At 36.4% G+C, this 22480-nt stretch overlaps 1 protein-coding gene across 3 annotated transcripts in view; it reads right to left on the bottom strand.

The window, feature by feature from the left end:
* The window catches only part of LOC114138360 (VPS10 domain-containing receptor SorCS1-like), a 70582-nt gene that overhangs the window by 33541 nt on the left and 14561 nt on the right, over positions 1-22480 (bottom strand). For all 3 annotated transcript variants that reach the window (XR_003594199.1, XM_028007577.1, XM_028007576.1), the window contains exons 2-8: positions 8276-8343; positions 7316-7415; positions 6950-7108; positions 4870-4943; positions 1812-1876; positions 928-1046; positions 514-603 (exon numbers count right to left, since the gene is read on the bottom strand). Coding sequence is in view for 2 of the 3 variants with exons in the window: in XM_028007577.1 (XP_027863378.1) it covers positions 514-603; positions 928-1046; positions 1812-1876; positions 4870-4943; positions 6950-7108; positions 7316-7415; positions 8276-8343 (675 nt within the window). In the remaining variant the exon portion in view is untranslated. The remainder of the gene's footprint in view (positions 1-513; positions 604-927; positions 1047-1811; positions 1877-4869; positions 4944-6949; positions 7109-7315; positions 7416-8275; positions 8344-22480) is intronic.

The raw sequence follows: 22480 nt of genomic DNA, 5'->3' as shown, positions 1-22480 counted from the left end.
TGGGAATCTACAATAGCAATGAGCAAACAGTGGTCACACAGGGGAAGTAGTAATTTGTTAATTCTTAAATCACTTCCCGGCAATTAGACCCGGGACGGTTAACGCTGTGCACCAGAAATGAAGACTGAGTTAATTTAGTTTTACTGAGATTTGAAGATAAAGTGAAGCATGTAAGGCAATATGTGCCCTTCTCAAGGAGGTTTTCACAATTTATAAGGCTGGATGGCTGGAGTGGACACTTTGACACTCTGAAAGCGTTGATGTTGCCCGATTATTCTGACCCCGACTGCCAAACCACTAATCCACCCACCTGTGTTTGTGCCTCATGGGACAAAAGGCAGATTGGCATAAAAGACAAAAAATGTTTCTTTAGCATTCTGAAAGATTCTTACTTGATTTATGTTTCAAGTTTTATGGATTTTAAGATTACATATCATGATTGTGGGTAGCTAAAGGCATGTCTGGAAAATAACAATGTGAAGAATTATAAGAAAATATTAGATGCAGTTTTACCTTAGGGAGGGTGTATTTGGGAAGCTTCATTGGGTAAAAGGCATGTCTTTTATATGACACATAATGGACAGCCTGGCCACTGACTGACACCTTCAAGAGAAATATACCCAAAATATTTTAGGTAATCACAATAAACATTAAAATACATTGATTACTGAAAGCTTCTGTTTAAAAAAATTAATCCCACCATAAAAACCTTGCATTAGTCTCTAATTGTGATGCTGAGAGTTGTAGTGAGGTGTAGTTGCAGTAAAAAAAAGGCAGTGATTTTATTTTCATCCCTTCTCTTGCCAGCCTAATGCTGCCTTTTAGTTAATGAAAAACATGACTGTACATTAAGATGCGGCTGAATGCACTGATTTTACAGCTTTTAATTGTCTTTTAATGAAGCCAGACCTTGCAGTAAAAACCCACCTGGATGAAAACGTATTCATCCTGCACGACCAGGGAGTTTGGGATTATAAATCCAGGGAAAGGTTTGCCCTTGTTTCCATCTGAGCAGTTCTGAAGTTTGCAAGTTATGTACTGTGACCCTGTGGGTAGTGGAGAAAATATTAAGAATGCAAGAAATGCAAAAACAACCCTCTGTAGTCTAAAATCAAGGTTTCACACCATTTATACCCATCATACTAAGTAATACATAGAGGATAAACTACAGACAATTTATTTTGTTAGACTTGAAGGTGTCATATTCCCGTATATGAGGTAATAATGTTCCATCCCTGTGAACGATAATGCACATCAGCCTGTTTGCTGTCATCAAACATTTCTTTCATCCCTTTTTTTTTTTTCCTGATTATCAACCCTTATTGTTGTAACTCCTTTTTCGAAGTCATTTAGATAAATTTCAAAAAGTATTAGTCATTTACTAAAAGCTTATATTAAGTTGTAGTTTTTAGAAATGCACCAAACAATTCCAAATCTAGTTTTAAAAGCAGATGTATAACAATAAAACTATTCAAATCTGCGAAATTCAAATTTGCTTTTAACAAATAGAAGTAAACCTACCTTACTCCTAATGTTGATTCCATTTACTATTTGTAACAAAAGCTGTCCTTGTTCCTCAGGTACCAACTCAAGGTGTAACAAGTTGGCGTGGTCATTAGCTAATTCAAATCTAACTCACACATGTTGCATCTTTCTTCCCTGTCAATGAGACCCCCGGGGATGCAGCTCCACCTTTCCGAACCATCAATTCCTTCATCCTCTTTCATCTTTGATTAAATTAGTGAATTGATGTAGTTATGGTTTTGTTCCTCAAATTACATGAGGTGAAATATCTTCTGTTTTTGACTCACGTCCATCTGAGATGGTGATCTCGAGGTGAATCATCCCTTGGTCTTTGTCCAAACCCAGTCTAGACCTGAAACATTGTGAAAGACATACCGAGAATCACTGGATTTGTGGTTACAAATCAACATCTTTGTGAGTTACAGGGAGTTTTAAAAGTATTCCCACTAATTCAACTTTCTTCACACATTCTAATCACAAATGTTGTGTCAAAACAGGATTGCATGTGATTTTATGAGGAAAATTATGTGGCCAATTCAATTCTGGCACAAATTTTCAAATGGATATTTACTTCTAGGCAAAGACTGGACCATTTTAACACCATAATTAATCAAACTAAATGAATTCACATGCATGCCACACTCTTCAGATTTTATTTATTCACTAGTTATTTTGGTCTATCAGACAAAAGTCAAATGAAATCAATTGAATTATGTTGCTGTAAAATGCAAAACGTTTAAACAGGCATGGATAGTTCCACCAGGAACTATATTATTATTTAAAATATCACCTGTTATCTTCATAATCTTTGGCTCAATACACTATACAAAGCAGTGTTATTAATTTCAATAACCTGCTTACATAAAGTGTTGTCTGTGGTGTGTAGAGAGTATCTTGTGCCCTGGACAAACAGTGCGCCTCACAAAACAAGACAATGGCCCATCTACATTTTTCAGTGGCACAAGGTTGTTTTTAAATTAGCCGCAAGTTAAATAACTTAGGGGGCAACTATGAATTACTGCCTCATATCAGCTGTGGAAGCACCACGAGTTTATGTCAAGCAGGAGCTGCCATCTGCAGAGAATCACAGAACAGCATGTACTACCTTGTCAAAAACATCTGCAGGGTGGGCAGGAATACTAATGTATTCAACTACATCAACTAATGTAGTTGAAATTATTTGTAATTTCATAAAGTTGCCCAGCTGAAGCAGTTCACATAGAAACAAAAGCACTCTTAGTTCTCAAAAGGACAAAGCCATTATTATTATTTACACATAATCAAATCAGCAGTCTCCTCTGAGAGTGAGTGTTACTGAGCTACAGAAAACAGGATTCTGTCCCCGTATCTTTGAGACGTAGAATAAAACCTAGAGAAGTTAAAGGAGCAAAAAAAAAAAAAAAAACTGCAATAAAAAAACGTTTGCTTATGTTTAAGTATCTAATTTATCTGGAGAAGGTTCTCAGCTTGTGAATTATTTACTCTACACTGGCTGTATTTCTTTTTATAAATTTGATTTTAAAACTGTCAATAGGACAAAACACTTCATCTTCTTTGCTGCTGTGAGAAACCCATAAACAAAGTGAAGTGGTGTAGAAGTTATGACCAAACAAAGATCCTTTCCATCGTGGTGTCTTATTGGAGATACAGCAGTACTCTTTATTGTTCCCTTAGGAGTCATAATACAACGGCCTGATCTTTAGACAGTGTCTTGAAGGACGTTTGACCTGCTCTGCTCTTTTTCTTTTTTGTAAGATGTACTTAGCCATTTCATTCCCCTTGAACTACAGATTCTTCATCGTAGCTGTTAAGCACCAAGCAGCGGAAGTGACCACTTGTTGTATTAATAGCAGCTGTTGTGACAGAAGATGGGTTTCTCTCATTTTCCATACTGTGTCTGAACTATAATATAAAAAGCTCCCATCCTGCTTCCCTCAGCACTCTGTAATTGCCTCACAGCTCCATCTCATTTAATGGACTTTCTGTCAAATACTTCATCCAATTCTATCAGTGAACAGCAGCCTGCACTCTTAAATAAAGCCTCACAATGTTACAGTGTTCTCCAATAACTAACACACGCCGCTACAATGTCTCGTAATGAGTGTGTGTTGGCTATGCAGCATGTTTCGGAAACAGGGTGCTTGATTTTGTAAATAGTGTTTGATTTTTGGATGAGCCGAAAACAAGCTTTTTTGCTTTTTCTGCATGCTCTACTTAACGTGTTCAGTTGAAATTAAAATTAATCAGCAACAGTTTTCATATATAAATATATACTGTCTTGCCAAAGAAAAGGTGCCACCTTTTCACACAATTAACTGAGCATGTGCATTGAGAGCTGTCTTCCAGATGACACATTATTTAACCCCAGTCGATGCAATGGGTGGCTTTTCATTTCTTAAACAAACAAGGTGTTTGTCTGCTTAGGAAGGGCCACATCATTTGCATCAAGCACAGAAAACATCTAAGGAAATATTTTTTTTTATCTTTTCCTTTTCTTAGATGGCAATGTTTTTGTGGACCAGGCAGAGTGAATGTCCCAGCTATTCTATTCTATTTTAGTTGATTGCTTATGTGTCATCCTACAATTTAGTTAATCCAAATAAAAGCTGTCTGATTTAGGTTGAAGGTTTCCTTCGATCTAACATCACAGCTTGCTTCAAAATGTTTACTCCATGTTGTTTCTCTAACAATGACGATGCAACAGTAACTTTTAAAACACATGGAGCAGAGAAGCCTACAAATCATTGCAGCTAAAAATTATAAAACCAATAATTAGTCGTCAAATTATCCAAGGTCATAAATCTCTATGAGCAAAACACTAAAACTGTCAGACAAGAAATTGAAAAATCTGCAGCAATTCACATCTTTTAATAGAGAACTGGAAGAAAAGAGCATATAATATGACTCGATTTACTCAATTTGATATAACTCAATTGAACATGCTGTTCGTACATTGCAAGACTGTTGAAAATATTTTATGTAAAGTCTGCATGTGCTCTTGAAATTTTTATCTTTATAAATAACACATTGATTTACTTCACTATGTAATTAAATATATACATTCAAAAGTAATACATATGATTTATCTGTGAAGCATAACATCTTAATCTTAGTAATTTTATAATTTTATAATAGGAGAAAATGTGCAAATATTGTGAAAAATATTTTACCTTGATTAAATTCAAATAATTTAAGACATTTTTTGCCACAAAAATTATGTTAACTGATCTTTTTCCCCAACATTAACAGTGTACAAAAGCACCAGAGACGCTCACAATTTCAATGAAGTTTTCCAAAAACAACACTGCACTATTCCACTGTTAAGTGACCAACAGATGATCTCACCAGTAGAATCTGTTGGGAACGACGTTGTCGTGCACAAGCTGCCATCTCTTCCCAAACTCAACGGAGACATAGAGCTGAAAAAATGAGAATGCCTTTGACAAATAAATATGACATGAAATACAGCATCAGCACATCCGAATATCTAACAGAATTATTTCTGGATTTATTTACAATTGCATTATTGAGCAGCTGCCAACTCTATGAAGTTTTTGCAATCACGATGCTGTTATTTTGAATAACAGTCAGCAGCAGGAGGAAAATCAATTTGTTTTAGGTAAAGTGAAGTCATGCTTCAGTGCCAGGTTTTCAGAATAAATTTTGATATAATGCAGACAATTTGTTCTCACGGCAAGAAACGAGACTCGTTCACAATGCATCTGAGCAGGATTGTAATCTAAAAACTCTGTGAAACCTCTCTTTTAACTGTCATTGCAGTTTGTCTCCATATAGCAACTTTATTGGTGCTCACGAACATTAAAGATGTGTCATCTCGCTTCACTGATTGAGTGCCACGCATCCTGAGCTCTGAGCTTTAGAGGGATCAGCAGCATCGTTCTTACCCATCTCAGAACTCGCAACTTTTAGACAACATGACAGACGATCAATAAATGTAAAATGAAACCAAACTGACGTTCATTTAGTTCCTTTTGGCAGGAATAAAAGAAAGAAAACAATTCAGATAAAGCTTTACAGAGACATACAGAATAGCCCGAAGGCAAACCTCTCTTAAGCGTCTTTATTTTGACCCACTGATCACTCTTTGCGGGGCTTTTCATCTTCCCTACTCCACCATTTATCTCACTTCTCAGACCTTGTCTGTTCCTCTCTCTGAAAATCAAGTCTTCTGGTAGCAAGCTGAGAAGGACTGGGTTTGATGTCCCTGCTGCTGAGTGGAGCAGACAGCAGGGTTCTTGCACATGGTAATGGATGCTGTGTATTTGCGTTCACAGATGTGTGTATGCGTGTTGAGCTTAGGGATTTTTGGAGGGGCGTGTCTTCCTTGTTAAATTTTCTCTTGTTCTGCCCTGAACCATTCAGACATCTGCAGCCAGACCTTATGGCTTGTTTAAGGATGGAGCTGGTCTGATGTTTTAGCAGCTGTAGCCTGGTCTAAAGGGGCAGTATTATGTGTTTTTAGGCACGTAGTACCATTTGATAGCACAGTTAAGTAATTAAGTACCTTCAACATAAAAATGTTGTATAAAAGATTTGAGTCAGGGGAAGGTTCACTTTTAAAATGAACAGTGGTCATAACTATAAAGCCAGAACTACAATGAAATTGTTTAAATAAAAACAGATTTATATGTTGAATTGGTAAAAATCCAGTAGTGAGACTTAAAATTCTGCCATTTGACACATTCAGATTTTTATGTGTAAAATATTCTTGAAAATTATGCAGAATTTTTCTTCACCTACATATTTGCTACTATGTCTAGCTGTATTATATAATATCCAAATAAAATGCAGATATAAATTTAGTTTAGTTTAGTTTAGTTTCAGTTTATTTCAGACAAACCTTTCACCGACAGTGTAAACGACACAAAGTACATAGTATATTTCTTTTAAAAAAAAGAAAAAAAAAAAAGAAAACACATCACATCGGTGATTATGAGTCTGAAAAGGAGTATGCTGAAGTATAACTTATGTAATCATACCCCTTTTCCAGCTGTAATTTATCACAGTATTTTCAATGTCCGATATCGGACAAATTTAAGTTTGTGTTTATTTAAAAAATATCACTGATTGTAAGTAATTTTGCCAGGTACTGTATCAGTATAAAAGTCTCAGCAGAACAATTGTTTTTGTCAGGATCAAAGCTCCCCAAGCTCCCAAATAAAGCTAAACAGCAACATGTCTTTTGTTTTATTTAATAAAGATGTTTTTTTTGTTTTGTTTTTTTTGTAAACTTACATAGACTACAATAAAATGAAGCTCTAAAACAAAGCTGCAAAAGGAGTGTAAAAGGTAAGCAACCCAAACACTTCAGCTGACATGTTCTCACAAGGACGCTTTTCTTTCACATTTTCAGTTTTCGTTCTGGTTTGTTCACGCTAAGCACGAGTAGACACCTACACATTACCTTTTGGTCATGGCTGTAAGCCAGGATCCAGTCTTCTTGCTCCGGGTGGAAAAGCAAGCTGAGAATATCAAAGCCTAAGCTGTGTTTCTGATAGGACGCCCCCTCGTCAAGGCTAATGAGCAGGCTGCTCTCCACCTCTGGGTCAGTTAGCAACATGATCTGAGACAAGAAAGAAGATGGTGAAATCAGCAGCCTACTTCGACAACATTTTTTTTCCCACAGGGAATAAATGTGCTTGTTTGCTCCGCTTGGATAGATGCATGCAGCCCGCTTGTGCATTATCGCAATGTTGTGCAAAAGACACTCTGCCTGTAAATTTATTCAGCGCAGGCAGGATTTTGACATAGCACACAGACACAAACTCACCTTCCTTTTGTTGTTTGGACTCACATACAGGTAGCTCAGTATGCTCTTGGTCCCCACTTTCTCATTAAGTTTTTCATACGTGGTCCCATAATCGGTTGACCTATAATTCAATTATAAGTCAAAGTAAATAGGTTTGAGTGGTGGCTAGAGGACAACAGGGGCTTTAATAGTTATGGGGATAATGGGATCGTTAGGCACATCAAGCAAGCAGAAAATTACAGCAACAAACATCCTGAGGCAATTTGTTAAATGAAACGGGACTTTTTAGTGCTCAAAATGAACAAATATAATCCATGTATCATAAATGGGAAAAATATGATTTCAAATTTCCTCTTACTCCAATATTTGTTGTATAAAATTTCAAGAATCCAAGAATGAATTTGCTCGAAAGCTGACATTGCTAAAATGCTGAACTCAAACCTAGTGGGTTTAGAAGAAAAACAGTAAACGAGAAAATATTTAATTGCTGTATTATTTTTTAAAATATGCATGTTATTTTTGCATAATTATGTTTTTTCATAGAATATATATTTTTTATTTTGTAGCCTATATTTTTTTGTCATTGTCTTATATTTTAAATTGCCATGCTTTCTTCCTTTCTTTACTTAATATTGTAGGTGACGTAAAAAACAAAACATTAAATGTAGTTGCAAACATGAAAACGTTCAAGGGATATTGAAACTTTGCCAAAATACTTACAGCATACTTTATGTTGAATTATTATTATTATTATTATTATTATTATTATTATTAAGAGTGAAGGTGCCAAAAGCAAACATTTATAATCATCACAATTCAGTTATCTAACCACAACTGAACATTTTATGTCAGAAAATATGTTTAATGTCAAATCTATACCAATTAGCTTCAAATGCTATAATTATAATATATAATTTTTCTCCATTAATTTCTCCTGATATGTAAACATTATTAATGTTGAAAATAAACAGAAAAGTTTACCTCCACAAAGAACTCTCTGTTACTCTGCCAGAGTTGAAGTCGTAGTATTTGGTCAACATGAGTATCACCTGCAAAACAGATCAAACAGGTCACTGTGAAGGAATGTTTGATGATTGCAGACCAGCAGCAGTGAAGTGCCACAGAGGCCCTTTCCAGACATGACATTATTTTAAAGGCTCCAGTTGATCTGTTAAAGTGCTAACATTCAGTCCCTCAGACATTTGTCATATTGGCCTCCATCATGCTTCACTAGGACACACCTCTGAAATTAAAGGGGAGACGCACAGAGAGGATGGGGGATAAATCTTGTTAATTGTCCAAGTCTCATGATAGAAAAGGGACTGTGATAAAAAAAATAAAAATTAAAACATATTTCTAATTATTTTAAGTTACATAAAACCACTTATTTATTTGATCTTCCCAATTCTCCATGCTGCAGTGGGGGGGAACCCCCCACAGCTCCAATCCCAAACACAGAAATGGTTTGTCTGCTGATGCAATGTCTGACTTAGAGTTTATTAAGACACGCCAGCTAAGTATAAAATGTTCTGTGCTCTGCAGGCAGGAAAACACATATCTTCAATCTGTTCTTCTGCTCTGGTTCAGGCAGCCTCCATCAGTTATGATAAAGAAACTGAACCACATCCGTCACCTGAGGGACACACCTCAAGCCGGAGGCATAGACTAATGCTGTGTTACAGTTGCGCTCAAAACTGGAAAATTCTTACTTCCCAGTTGGAAAAACTAAACTGGAATGCCCTTCTAAGTCAGATTTTCCACTGGGAAACTGGGAATAACTCTGACTACCCCAATTACAACTTGTAAGGCCGACTGTTGCATTTCAAAATGGTCGTTCCTCTCACTAACAGTTGTAAGCTGTAACGGAAACAAGTTTATTTTACAAGTCACGTATGTAAGCGTGCATCTAAAATAAATAGCGTCTGCAACTAAAAACTAAACAAATAAAAAGTGGTGTTTGCTGAAGGAGAGTAAATCTTAAAAAGATGTTTGTAAGAGGCACGGCAAATAATGTCTATGAGTGTCGCCACGTTGAAATTCCAACTATGTAAATAGAATATTTACCGCAAAAGTGAGGGAAAAGTGGCAGAAAGAATGGGAGGACGATAACAAAAGAAGGTGGTGTAGAATTCAAAAGAAAATAAGAGAGATGAGAGTAGGAAAGAAAAACAAAAGTCTTAAACTGTTAGCAAGATTAAGATTTGTACATACATTGTACAGCTCATTATTCAGAATACAGCAACATATTGCAGGAAACTGTCAATATTGTGGAGGAAATAAGAAAATATGAAATGCAATTTTATTGTGTACCAGATATGAGATACAAAGCAAATTAATGTTAGAAAAATACAGGAGAAATTAAAGAATCCATTATTTTAATAAATATACAGCAAGGAAATTCAAATAGTAAAGGTATTCACATTATTTTTATTTTTTTTTTTGTTTTTGTTTTGTTTTGTTTTTGGGGGGGAGGCGGGGGGAATTTAATTAATAGAATATGACAATATTTGTAAAAATTAAATTGACATTTTGAGCCACACGCCATACCAGTAGGTGGCGGTAATGCACACAGAAGTCTGGCGTAAATCACATATCTGAGTTCCGACTTCTGAGTTAAACGCAAAGCAAAATAAATACAGTTCTTTCTATTTCCACTTTTATCTACAACTAGCCTGGCCATTGCCTTCCCAAAGGGGGCTAGTTTTAACTCGGCTAACACCTGGCCTCTCACATCTGTGTCCTCGGCTTTAATGTTGCTAGAAAACTCAGACTCACCTGAAAACTCAGACGTAACGTTGGGAGGCTGGTAAACATTTATACCTGCACTGTTTACATGTATATTGATGTTACTTCCTCATTTGGACGATGCAAAGTTGTACACAAAGCAGTTCTGCTTGAGGTAGATTCTGTCCATGGTATTTAGACGTCAAATACAATCATATCACACAAGCAGTAACCTAAAATAAGTAAGTAAGTACGGAAAACCAAACGTGCCACAATTCAATAAATTAAAATAACCCAAAATTTATATTTATATGAAACTGTTAACAACAGTTTAGATGCATGTATCAAATAAATTCATCCATCTGTGTCTTTAGCAAATATTTAATACATAAAAATATGTATTAATTGAAATGATTTTTAATTTTATAAATGTATTTCATGGTCCTGTGCTGAAGATATTAATTTGTTTTATCTCTCCACTTAACAAATCCATACCTCTCACAGATGCTACGGAAAAGTAGTGTTAATCCCATCTAAGTGATTTTGATCTGCAGCTGAGTTGCTGTGCAGCTTAGCCAGTCAAATCCTAGGATTTATTTAGTAAGATGCTAGCCTGGCCATTGCCTTCCTGTGAAATTCTGCTTGACAAAAAAACTTGCTTACAGTAATGTCTGGACTTTCTCCCTTTCACTCGGATTTTCTCCAGTAGATTTTCTACCGAACCAATCAGCGAACAGAAGGAGAAGTTTTGAATGAACATGTAAATTTTCTGCACAAATTAAAAGTTATTACAGAGTGATACATTGAAACCATAAAAGTATATTTAAAAGTTATTTATATTTTTGATGAACCGGTTCTAAGGTGAGAAAAATGAAAAAAGTAACAAAGCATGGATCTGAAATGATGGGAAAGAAGGGAATATTAAAAATATGTATTTTTTTTAAAACATGATTGCAAAATCAATCAAATTTCAAAGTAGTTACACAGTAATGAACGTCTTGGGTGAAGGTTGATCTCCAAATAATTTGTTCTGAGCCAGAGCAGGCTGTCAGTTGGTCTGCATTGGACTGTGATAAGTTTACTTGTTTTAAACTCATAATTTTTTTTAAACTCCACTCTTACTCATCACTCTCACAAAGCCAATTCAGAAGTCACATCAACATCTCAAACTCTGCAAGTCCTTTTACAATTTTATCGCAACAAGATGCTGCTCTGCCACAAAAATCTAACAAACAGGCTGCATTGGTTTACTGTAAAACTATAATGAAGCTGGATGGGAGTAGTTGAAATTTAAGATTTTGCTTTAATCAGAAGCCGCGTGGATTATTCTGTGCAGTTCAATCGCTGTTTTAAACTGAGTTAGTGGTTTGTTTGCTTTTTACAGAAGTAGGAAAAAAAAGACTGGATGCTGAAGCTAATTATAAATTGTGGTGTTTGATGAGCTGGAGAGTGATGTTATTTTTTATTTATTCAACTGTGCAATTTGTTTGATTCCTCTGACAAGCTGATCGTATTGTATGCCAAATTAACCCAATGCAGCTGTGCATCTGTTAATGTGACTGCAACAGGTCAGACTTGACAGATTTCTGTTACAATACAGTTGGCAACTGCGAAGCACCAGCAATATAATTAGCATATGATACTGACACATTTGGTTGTTTCTAACCTATTTGAAAGCAGCGTGTTTAAAATTGGATGTACGAACACAGAAGTCATCTAATTCTGCATATTTAGTCTCACATAAAGATGCGGCTTCATTTCATTTAGAATATTAATGACATATTCCCCCCATGTTGTCCCCTATAAGTCTTTTGTTGATACATATTGGCATGATTTAGATCCGCATAAAGTATCTGAAATAACAAAAAGAAACCTGAGTTGTGTATAAAGAATGAACAGTGATTATAAAACAATTGCTACACCAAATGCTAACTCACTATTGTGCATAAGTGTGCATAAGGAGTGTGTTGTACTTTCCACAAGTAAAACCAAGAGACACATTTGAAGTACTGCTAAAAGCATCACAGGGATGAAGAAGACATGTGAGTCAACTGTTAAAAGCATAATATTAGTTCTGATCAAAGAAAATTCACTCAAAATGACTTGATCTTTAGTCACAGAGAGTCTAAAATTTGAGGTCAAAATTGTATGTGCATATTCTGAGCAGTCTCAGAGAAGCTAACCATGAGAAGCAGGAAAAATCCCAGTGGGCCCACTGGGTTTATGGGGCATATGGGCCGTTTTTTTTTTTTAAGTCAATGACTTGAATGAAACAAAGAAGACAGACCAGACTTATTGCATCTAGTATAATTTCCAGCATTATGGTACATTGCTGTAAAAGTTATTTGTCGTCTGACGTATCCGTTCTGTTTTTACTGTTTTGTCCAATTTATGTTTAATATTATCTAAAATTAAAGATAACATTATCATGACCCGAATAAAGACAATTTCATTCATCAGAGAAAAACAAGTATCCAAATAATCTAGGCTGTTGGTGGTGAGGCTTTAGAGACAGAACAAGCAGCAAACACAGGAATAAAGTTTGAACTTTGAAAAAAAGGTAAAAGGGAACTGGCGACAAGAGAGGCCAAGCAATTTGCATAGCTGCAATGCAATAACTGTTGAGGATATGCATAAACTCTGTTGCTTGTTAAGAAAACAAAATTTTAAACTACAAAGAAACATTGTTCACCAGTGAATGGGTACAAGGATATTTTGAAAGAAAAATAAATGAGTAAATTTAGGTAAATAAGTCAATTCAATCTGGAGAGACTCAGACGGAGATAAGAAGACAATTAGAAGAGTTTATTGACAAACAGAATTTAAAGTCTTTGGCGCTCGGGCCCCGGCTGGGGATAACGGTTATCGCAGCGTTAGCGATAGGCTTCAGATGAGCATCCCCGATGCTGTTAGGAACGTCATCCCCCAGGGCCTGGCACTGGTGGTGGAGGTTGAAGAAGGGTGCGGGCCTCAGGACCGGGCGAATGGAGGAGAAGGGGTGGTGGTGGGTTGAGCTCGGCTGGAGAGCGAAGGACTCCATGAATGAAGGTCGTTATCAGCTGGGACTTGGTCGATGATTGGACGTGACGTGGCTTGGTCCGGCGTTGATAGGTCGACGATTGTGGGCAGGTCTCTTCAATTAACATTAACGGGTCCCGGTGGGGATAAAAGAGTCTTCCAGTTTGAATTTGCGCCTAGGCTTCATTATATAAATAAGTCAATATATAAGTTATTGACTTACTTTTCATCTTAGGCAATATTTCCAAGTATGTTTTTTTTTTAAAGTTTCTGCAAACTTAAATGGGCCACTCTGAGGCAAGAAGCTCCGGGAAAATGAATCCCACTCCGACCCTGATACTGAGAATAAACTCACGTCAGAGGAACTTACAAGCAGAACATGCTGCTTTGAGTGTTTAACAGTCATAATAGTAGAGTTCAAGATTTTTTTTTTTTTTTTTTTTTTTGTAAATTAAAATTTTACAACAATGTTGTGGGTAATTTCTTAAGAAAACATTAGAATTTTAATCAAAGCAAGCATTTTTTCATGCAACTACTGATCTTTAAAGCCTTGTTTACTGCTTTAAAGATTAATTTTTCTTCATCAACAGAAATTAAATTAAAGAAAAACAAGAGGAAGCTTAACTTTTTTGTTTATCTCTATAAGTTCTTCCTGGAAAAAAGTCATTTTTAAAAGTACAAACCCACAACTGTTAGAGGGGGGTAAAAAACTTGTTCTGTTATTTATACAAATTAATTGCCAGAATGATATCCTGCCCATGTTTGCAATCATAAAGCCTGGGCATCATACTGCTCTTCAGGGGAAGCCCTTCTGTGTATCTTGCAGATCTACTTCCTAATTATCAAACTGTTACTGTTATGACTGTATGGGGTGACACTGATGTAAAAAGAAAGTGGTCCTTCATGTAAACAAGGGTTTTTTTCCCCTCCTCTGTCTTGCAGCTGAAACAAAGTCTTCAGCTGTCTGGCCCTGCATAAGAGAATACTACTTGACTATACATACATTTAAAAACACTTACGTTAAAGCCAAAAATCTTAAACTTGAATCTCAATTACCTAATTTTGATTCTGGAGAGAAATATATGCAAATGATGCACAATATTATTTATTCTTAAAACATTTCTTCTGTATACTCGCTCGTTAAACCATCTCAAATAGTTAGATGCTTGTATTTGGTTTCTTGAGTCAAAAACCACATCTTCCCAAAGATTTTCTACTTAAATAGTAATGTTTAATTCATTTTTATTCCTCTTTTCTGTAATCTTCTTGCAAACACACAGTTATTAGAAATATTGACATTCATTTATTATTTATTCCCCCAGTCTTCAGTTTTTTTCTTATTATTCATGGGTCCCTGCACAGCTTGTGATTCCCATCATGACGTGTCTTACCTTATTCATGCATAGTAAATATTAAATCGGATGCCCAAATATGATTTTATTAACATTTACAACTGAAAGTTCTTAGTTTTTAGTCCAAGTCTGCTCTCACCTTTTATAAAAGTATGATATTGTTTTAAGGAGTTCCTTTTTTTTTGTGCAATTATCTGCACAGCTTGGTACAACTTTGGTCCGATGTCCAGACTGGGCTGCAGAGATTTATGATGTACCAGTAAACTAGTTGTACACCTTCCAAAGGTCATACCATCGCTGACAGAGTCATTTACAACAAAACAACTTAGACAAGTTGGAAAAGTAGAACAAAATGCGTACCTTTCCCTTCTTCTATACTGGAATTAATCATAGATATTTATTTGGGAATAATCAAACAGCTGCAGTGGGATACATAAAGTCTTGTTACTGACTGGAGAAGCTTTCTTTCTTAGGAGCGGTGTTTCATGGCTGTAGCTAATACATCAATACAACAATACAATATTCACTTTGTAGTTGTCAGGCATTAGCTGCTTGAAGCTCAGCACGACCTGCAAACCATTAGATTATTTGAAATCACCAGACGCAGGATCTTCTTTTAATGATCAGAAAAAAAAACCCGGTAGCAGCGACGCAGACTCTGTTTCCTACATATTTTAGCCTACCTCTCCCTTTGAATTCCAGCAAAGGTGTCATGTACTGCCGCACTCATTAGACTACAACAACACAAACATGTCTCCAAACTGGATTACCAGACATCCAAGAGAAAGCGAATTGATTTCTCAACTCTAATCCTTTGTAAATCTCAACCCTTGGAGCTAAATGGACGGGGATGAATTTGATCATTACGTCTAAACAAATGGAGGCCTAATGGGTGATTTTCAGGGCTTAGAGTGAGAGGATTACTGGTGTGAAATGAAGCTGTTAAACGGGATATAGGTGCCCAGACAATGCAAAACAAACTCCTTTTACTGAAGAAAGAAACAATTGACACGAGAGCACTCACTGAAATCCATTCCCACTCTCAGCGGCCCGCTGATCCAGCCTCATCAGCTGTTGGAATTAAGTTGCCTCATCAATAAGACTGTCATCACATTTAGCAACAGCAATTAAACAGATGGATGATTCCATAATAGCAATTGTTACAGGAGTTAGTGATTGGAATATCAATAATAATGGTAACAAAAAATTGACGTAGCTTTGATAAATTCAAGCTCGCAAATTCAGCAGTGCGGTGGAAAAAAGATTTGTGTTAAAATAATTTTAGGAAGCTGTATCTGTCAACATCAACTGAATGTGTTGAGCTAACAAACCGTATCATGCTCTCTTAGATTACAAATACAAATTTGGCGGACCAAGATGAAAAATTACATAATTGTGAAGTGAAGGAAAGATTTATGGTTTTCAATTTGAAAAAAAAGAAGTAAAATTTGACCTTATTTCACTTCTACAGACATCTTTGCAAAACAGACAGCATCCAGTTCAGTCAGCATGGATCAAGAGTATACCTTCCACTTTTACCCCATGTTTTTAAGTGAATGTAGGTCTGTATTTTCACAGAATTATTCTTAAGCATGAATTCACTTAGATCCAATCCCTTTAATTGTGCTTGTGCTCTGTAGTCTTCAGTATTTTGTAGTCTTGTACATTTTATTTCACAATTGCTCTAGCTGTAATCATCTTCCCATCAACTCAGACAAGCTTCCCTGTCCCAGTTGAAGCATGATGCTGCCAACACCAGGTTTTAATGTACAGCGCACTCATATCTATAGTAAGGGTTAAAAATGTGCATTTTGGCATCATTTGACCAGAGCATTGTCTTTCATGTGTCTTGTTATGCCCCCTTACTGACATTAAGAAACTTAAAATGCCTGCAGGACCCTTATTATAATCAAGCAGGACCTGTATTGATGCAATAGATGTACTGACATCTTATGCATGTTAACAATGAAAATGAGAGAGCAAAAGGGAAAACCCAAGTGGTCAAAAAATGCTACAGGCCCAATGTGAATAAAGGGAAAATGTTTAAAATGCATTTATATTATACAGCAATTCCAATATCAACAGTGTCAACCAAAAGTGCCAAATTGAATTTCCATGTAACCTAAATGTATTAAAATATGCTCTATTTTCTCTATAGGGTGCCTCTGAGTGTTATTTTGACCACTTTTATAGCTTTTTTTTTTCTACAGGAACATTTTTCATAAAGCAAAAAGCCTCATCTGTAAGAGATCTTATGTTTTTTTTTTTCTTTTTCCAACAATGGCCTTCATCCTGCCACTTTTCTATACAAGCTACATTTGAAGAGTGCACAGCTAATAGCTCTCTTGTTGACAGCCACTCCCACCTGAGCTGGAGATTTCTAAAATGTCTCAACAGTTATCATGAGCCTCTCTTGGTTGCTTTCCCTTGCTTGTCAGAAGTCGCCCATGTCTTGGTAAGTTCGAATGGTATTTCCTTCTTTGAGTGATGAACTGAAGAGTGCTTACTTATTACTGCTTATTACCCTAACCCTGCTTTAAACTACTCCACAACTTTATCCTTTGGGTTCCATGATGTTGTTTCATCATTGATGTTTGCTAACAAACCACTGAAGCCTTTGTGTATATCTATATCTTGATATCTATGTCAAGATTTTTATTTAAGTTGGACTGGGTTTAATGAAGGTGTTCATGAACCCTCAAATATAAAAATATATATATATCACTTTCAATATTTTTCAATTCACACCTTGTGTGGATCTGTCCACATAGAAATCAAATAAAATACATTGAAGCTTGAGGTGTGAACATTTTTACAAGACACTCGATGTGATTCAAAAACATTAAAATATTACAATTACGACTAAAGGAATACCAGGATTCAATCCAAAATAATAAAGTGAAACAGACGAGAGCAGTGGAACAGAAGATCCACCTCTATAAATTAAAACAACAAAAAAATACAATCAAGTGAGTTGAAATCCCCGATGTAAGTGAAATAGCCCTTGATGAAATTACCACAATAAACAGAATCACTTAACACCTTTCACAACAGCAGAACTGTCTACTTCACTTCCACTCTTTGTTGCCTTGTGAAATCTCTCAGCAGCCACCGGAGCCAGTGGCACAGCAGCACGCTGCCGCACTGCAATACCACCTGAGCACGACCTGAAATGTGCAGAGGCTTTTGTCTGTCACATCAATTTATATCAGTTCATTAACAAAGGCAACATTTCCTCGTAGGCCAGCTGTTGTGCTAAAGTTGGCTTGTTTGAAGTCGGAGCGGTTGGCTCTACTGTGTGCGTCAGGTCACTGCAAACATGAATTATAAAAGAAGCATCACAATATCGCTTTGCACAATATAAACTGCCTACTCCCTCATAAAACTTGAAAATTCACAGATGAAAGAGTTAATCATGGAAGAGAAAGAAAGCAGTTTTAGTAATATAGTTCAACTGGAGTGTGACTTGTGATGTAATTCTACTGATGTGTGAACAACTTGGCTGTACTTTCAGCAGGCTAACTTCAGACACTTTGTGTTACAGCTGTGGCTTTCAAGCTGAACAGCAAGTGTCTGCATTTATTAGGCACCTCATGCTGAGACATGAGCACCGTGTCCATATAGAAGCTTGGTTGATAGACCCTCTGAAATGACTTCCATCTTCTTTAGGCTTATGCCCTCGCGTCGTTGGCTCTTTCACCGTAATTGAAAGCCAGAGCCAGTTCAGCCGCTTGGACACAGCGGCCCGCTGAGCTTGAAAAGCCTCCGAATGAACAAGGAGGGGCTCTGATCAATCCACGCAATTATTAGACAGCTATTGGTCTGTCACTTTTAACCCAAGCATAAAACTGTACCCGCTGAGCCACGAGCTCTGTGGGGTTTTTTTCCAAAATCCTTTTAAATCTTCAGCACTCGGTCTGTAATGTGGAAGTACTGAAGGAGATGGTGAAAGATTAGTCGTATGTTGACAAACCTAAAGCTTCTTGGACTATTTAATAAAGTGCAATTCCTCTGACGAAGTGAAACAGCAGATGGGATAAATATGCCATGGATGGATTTTTTTTTTCATCCATATGTCCTATTAGGCTCACCAACTGTGTTTGAGGTTTGCCAATAATGCATCACTATATATCCAAAATAGAGAACATGAATGACTGAACCAAACTCATAGTTTTAAATATGAGGTTTTCCTACCAGATGGTGTAGCTCATCTCAATGAGAATTGCAGGTGGCGACTGTTATGTGAAAGTGTTCTGAAGCACGAAACGAGATGTAAACTGAGCAATGGCCAAAAAAATAATAATAAAAAAAGAATGCTAACAAATGCAACTAACTGGGAGAGAGTTTCATAGATAGAACACAGAGCAAACAACACTTCAGTTGAAGACAGGAAAAAAAAATACATCTCTACAAAACAAATCTCCTGACATATTATTTTAAGAGCGCGTCTCCAACAGCTAATTTTTTCCTTACCAGCTGCTGCTGCAACCATTCTGAGGCTTTATGTTTTATTCTGAAGCCGATCATGAAACTACAGTGAGTCACAAAAGCAAACAGGCTGAGCACACAGCATAAGTCTGATTTAAGCTGCCACACACACACACAAAAGTGAAACACAAAAGATGTGTCTATGACACAAAAAGAAGGAAAAAGAAGAAGAGGTGAGATCTCATTATGCTCCCCGCAAGTTAGCGTTATGCTTCTCTGGAAAAACAATCTTCACCTGATTTGGATTCTGAATTTCTGCTCCATTGGGCCGCATTTGGCAAAGAAGAAAGGAAACTTGGGAGGCAAGCACAGCTTGGTTATATATATATAAAAAACACACTCAGCAGGATCTGAAGGCGTCAGAGAAGCTCGCCATGGGAAGGCTTGGTGACTTGACAGAGCTGAACTCAGACAGCTAGTGGTTTCTGTGCAGAGTTGAGCGGTGTTTGTCCATGCCGGAAAGGAGAACCGCGGACCCAAAACTTGTCCAAAAAAAAAACAACTTTTCTTACTGCGACTTTCTCGCTATTCCCATCATTATGTTTTTCATGAATATATTTATGTGTGAGATGTTCACTACCTGTAACAGTGCAACATCAAGCACACCCCTTTTCCCCCCACCCCTACTGCCTCCCAAAACTGTCCATCCCGGCCTCCTGGGAGAGAGAAGAACCCGTGAAGGTTCATGCTGAAAGCATTCGTCAGGCGGTTGTCTGAGCATGTCAGCGCGCTTTATGAAGGAAGCTACATGTGTCCAGGAGGACCAAGAAAGTGAATGGCAATGAGATGGTGAGGAATTAGAATGAAGGATAGTTTAGACTGTTTTTCCAACCCTAATACAGAATATATGTATATCAGGGTGAAATGCACATCAGCAGAAAATGGCTACAAAAATCTGCCTTTATTGTTAAATTTAAACCTGTCCAACAACCTAAGAAACCAAGAAACATAGATAGGAAATCTTCCTGATAGTACTACTTACTAGACATGATTCTGCTAATACCTCTAGAAACCAGCAGGTAATCAGAGGTTCAGAAAATACAAAATGCCGTGTTACTCTGATCAGTGAGTGCAAAATATAGGTGACAGCAACAAGCTTCATTGTGGTTCCTGTGACTGAGAGAAGAACACTGAATTTTTTGTTACTTTCCTTTTAAGAGGGATGTTAAAAATGACAGAGGAAGTTCGGAAATATGAAGGCTATGTAAAAAGGGACATTTATGTCATGTCTGAAGTTAAAAGAGAGAGAAAGACAGAGCAAAACTCAGTAACACTTTATTTGACAGGTTGTGAATAAGACTGTGATGACACCGCCATAAACATGACATAACACCTGTCATGAACATGAGTAAGTCTTCATGAATATTTATGACTGTTGGCCACTAAAAACAGCATGGCGGCACATGACATATAAAGCTACATATGAACAAAGTTACCATTTCGATTGACCACAGCTGAGTTGTGCTGTAACACAAACAAAACAATCATCACAGATCAGCACAAACACCTCACAACAGCCTTCATGCACAGTGGTCGGGGGCTGATAATTTGTGTTTGCTTTGCAGTCACACAACCTGGACACCATGCCCTCTTTAAGCAAGCCGAACTCTTCTGTACACCGAGGTACGGCAGGGTCTTATGTGAGTCTCCCTGTTTGACAGCTGAAAATCAGGCCAAACTGGGTCATTCGCCATGAGAATCCCCCCCAAACACAGCAGTAACTCAGCAACAGAATGCCTGAAGAAGAGAATAATCAGGGGGCTTGCAAAGGCCATGGCAAAATCCAGAATCAAACTTAAGTATACTAGAGAATGACAAAGACTCACATTTTTTCAAACTGGGAGATTTCGATGTGAAGGTCTTATTCAACCCACTGGTTTGCTTCAAAATGTACATGAGACTTGACTCCCTCAAAAGTAAGAAAAATCAAGTAAAAGGAGCATCAATTTAGAAAATGAAATCCAATACACTCAACAAGATAAACAACTTACTGGAAGCAGAAATTTTATTTAGGTCTATCAATATGCACTAAAATACTTCAAGATGGAAGAGATAGGATTCTGTTGAGTTCAAAAACTGGTTGAGTCCTAAACTAGAAAAAAAAATACACTTTTAATTTTTAAAGAACATTGTCGGTCAAGTGTTGACATGCATCTAAATAAACAACTTATTGTCCTAAAAGCCCATTTTCTAATAGTCTTGGTCACACAATATGTAGAATAGAAGATGACAACAGGAGTAGAGGAGGGAATTATGCAAACAATTTGCTTTCCAGTATCTATGACTGATATGCAGGGAAAACACAGTAGTAGTTTCATTTGTCAAAAAAAATTGTAGCTTTTAGAGCTGAAAGTTTTTCTGCAACCTATTAAAAAATAGGGATGTACTTAATTTCTAACCTGCTGTTTCTTTGCTCCGTCCTTTGTTAAATGAATAATGGCACTGTTGTGTTGTTGTTTCTCTGCTGTTGTTTTTACTGTAGTTATTATTTAAATATTAAAATATTGTGAAAATTTGATATATTTTTAAGAATCTTGCAGTATAAGCAAATCTGTTTTTACCTTAACACCTGCCAGTATTATTTTTATTTAATTTGGACAGTAATATTGTTCCAATAATTAAAACTGAACACGTCAACATTTCTCAGACGGAGTCATTCTGGACTTCACAACCTACATGTACAACATGTGTGCGTGTTTATATATTGTACTTTGGGTCATATATTTAAAGCATTTTTTAATTTATTTTCATTTTAATCTGATCAATTTTCATGATGGTTTGATTAAATTAGAGAAGACATTCCCTAGATTTAACAATTCAGAGGAACTGCAGTTATTATGACAACCAGTAATTTTTTAACACCGGAGCAGAGGCAAAGACTGACCTCCTCCATGTAATACTCCACAGCTGCAGCATTTGATCCAAAAAGAGGCTCGATTAAATATTTAATGCAAATACTGTACAGTAGATGAACACATTTTTAGTACTCATGGTTTCTGTGCTAACAATTTTTTATTAGTCTTATGTAATATTCAAACTTTCTGAGAAACTGAATTCTGGGTTTTTATCAGGTGTAATCATCAAGTCTAACAGAAATAAAGGCTTGGGATATATCACTCTGTGTGTAATGAATCCATGAAATATTCAGTTATATTATAATTTATCAAGATCCACCTGTAATTCAAGTTCTAATATCCAACTCCTGCTTTGTGTCAATCATTCTTGATTAGAAAAAAGGCAGACAGTTGCGAACAGACATTTTATTTCACATTAAAATGAGCCCCAGATTATATAATCAACAAGTTGAAAATGTTCGGCTTGGAATCTAGTTATAAGATTTTAGCTCTTCTTTCTGTCACTCAACTTTCTCCTTACAGTTAAGGATTTAGATGAAATGTTGATCTTTTTTGTAATATTCGACTAGAGTTTTCTTAGACGTTAGATAAGTAATCAAAAAGCAATAACCTTGCAGAGTCTTATAAATTAAGGTTGTCTTTGTGTGTATTTCTAACCTCTGTGCATCAGTAATATACTGTAATACAAAACTGTGTTTTGTCAAACATTTGAAAAGTAGCTTGTGTTTAAATAGTTTGAAACACATTGC

The sequence above is a fragment of the Xiphophorus couchianus genome, chromosome 22 (assembly GCF_001444195.1).
Source record: "Xiphophorus couchianus chromosome 22, X_couchianus-1.0, whole genome shotgun sequence".
NCBI lineage: Eukaryota > Metazoa > Chordata > Actinopteri > Cyprinodontiformes > Poeciliidae > Xiphophorus > Xiphophorus couchianus.
The sequence above is the reverse complement of the archived record's forward strand: the minus strand, read 5'-3'. Positions and strand labels throughout refer to the sequence as shown.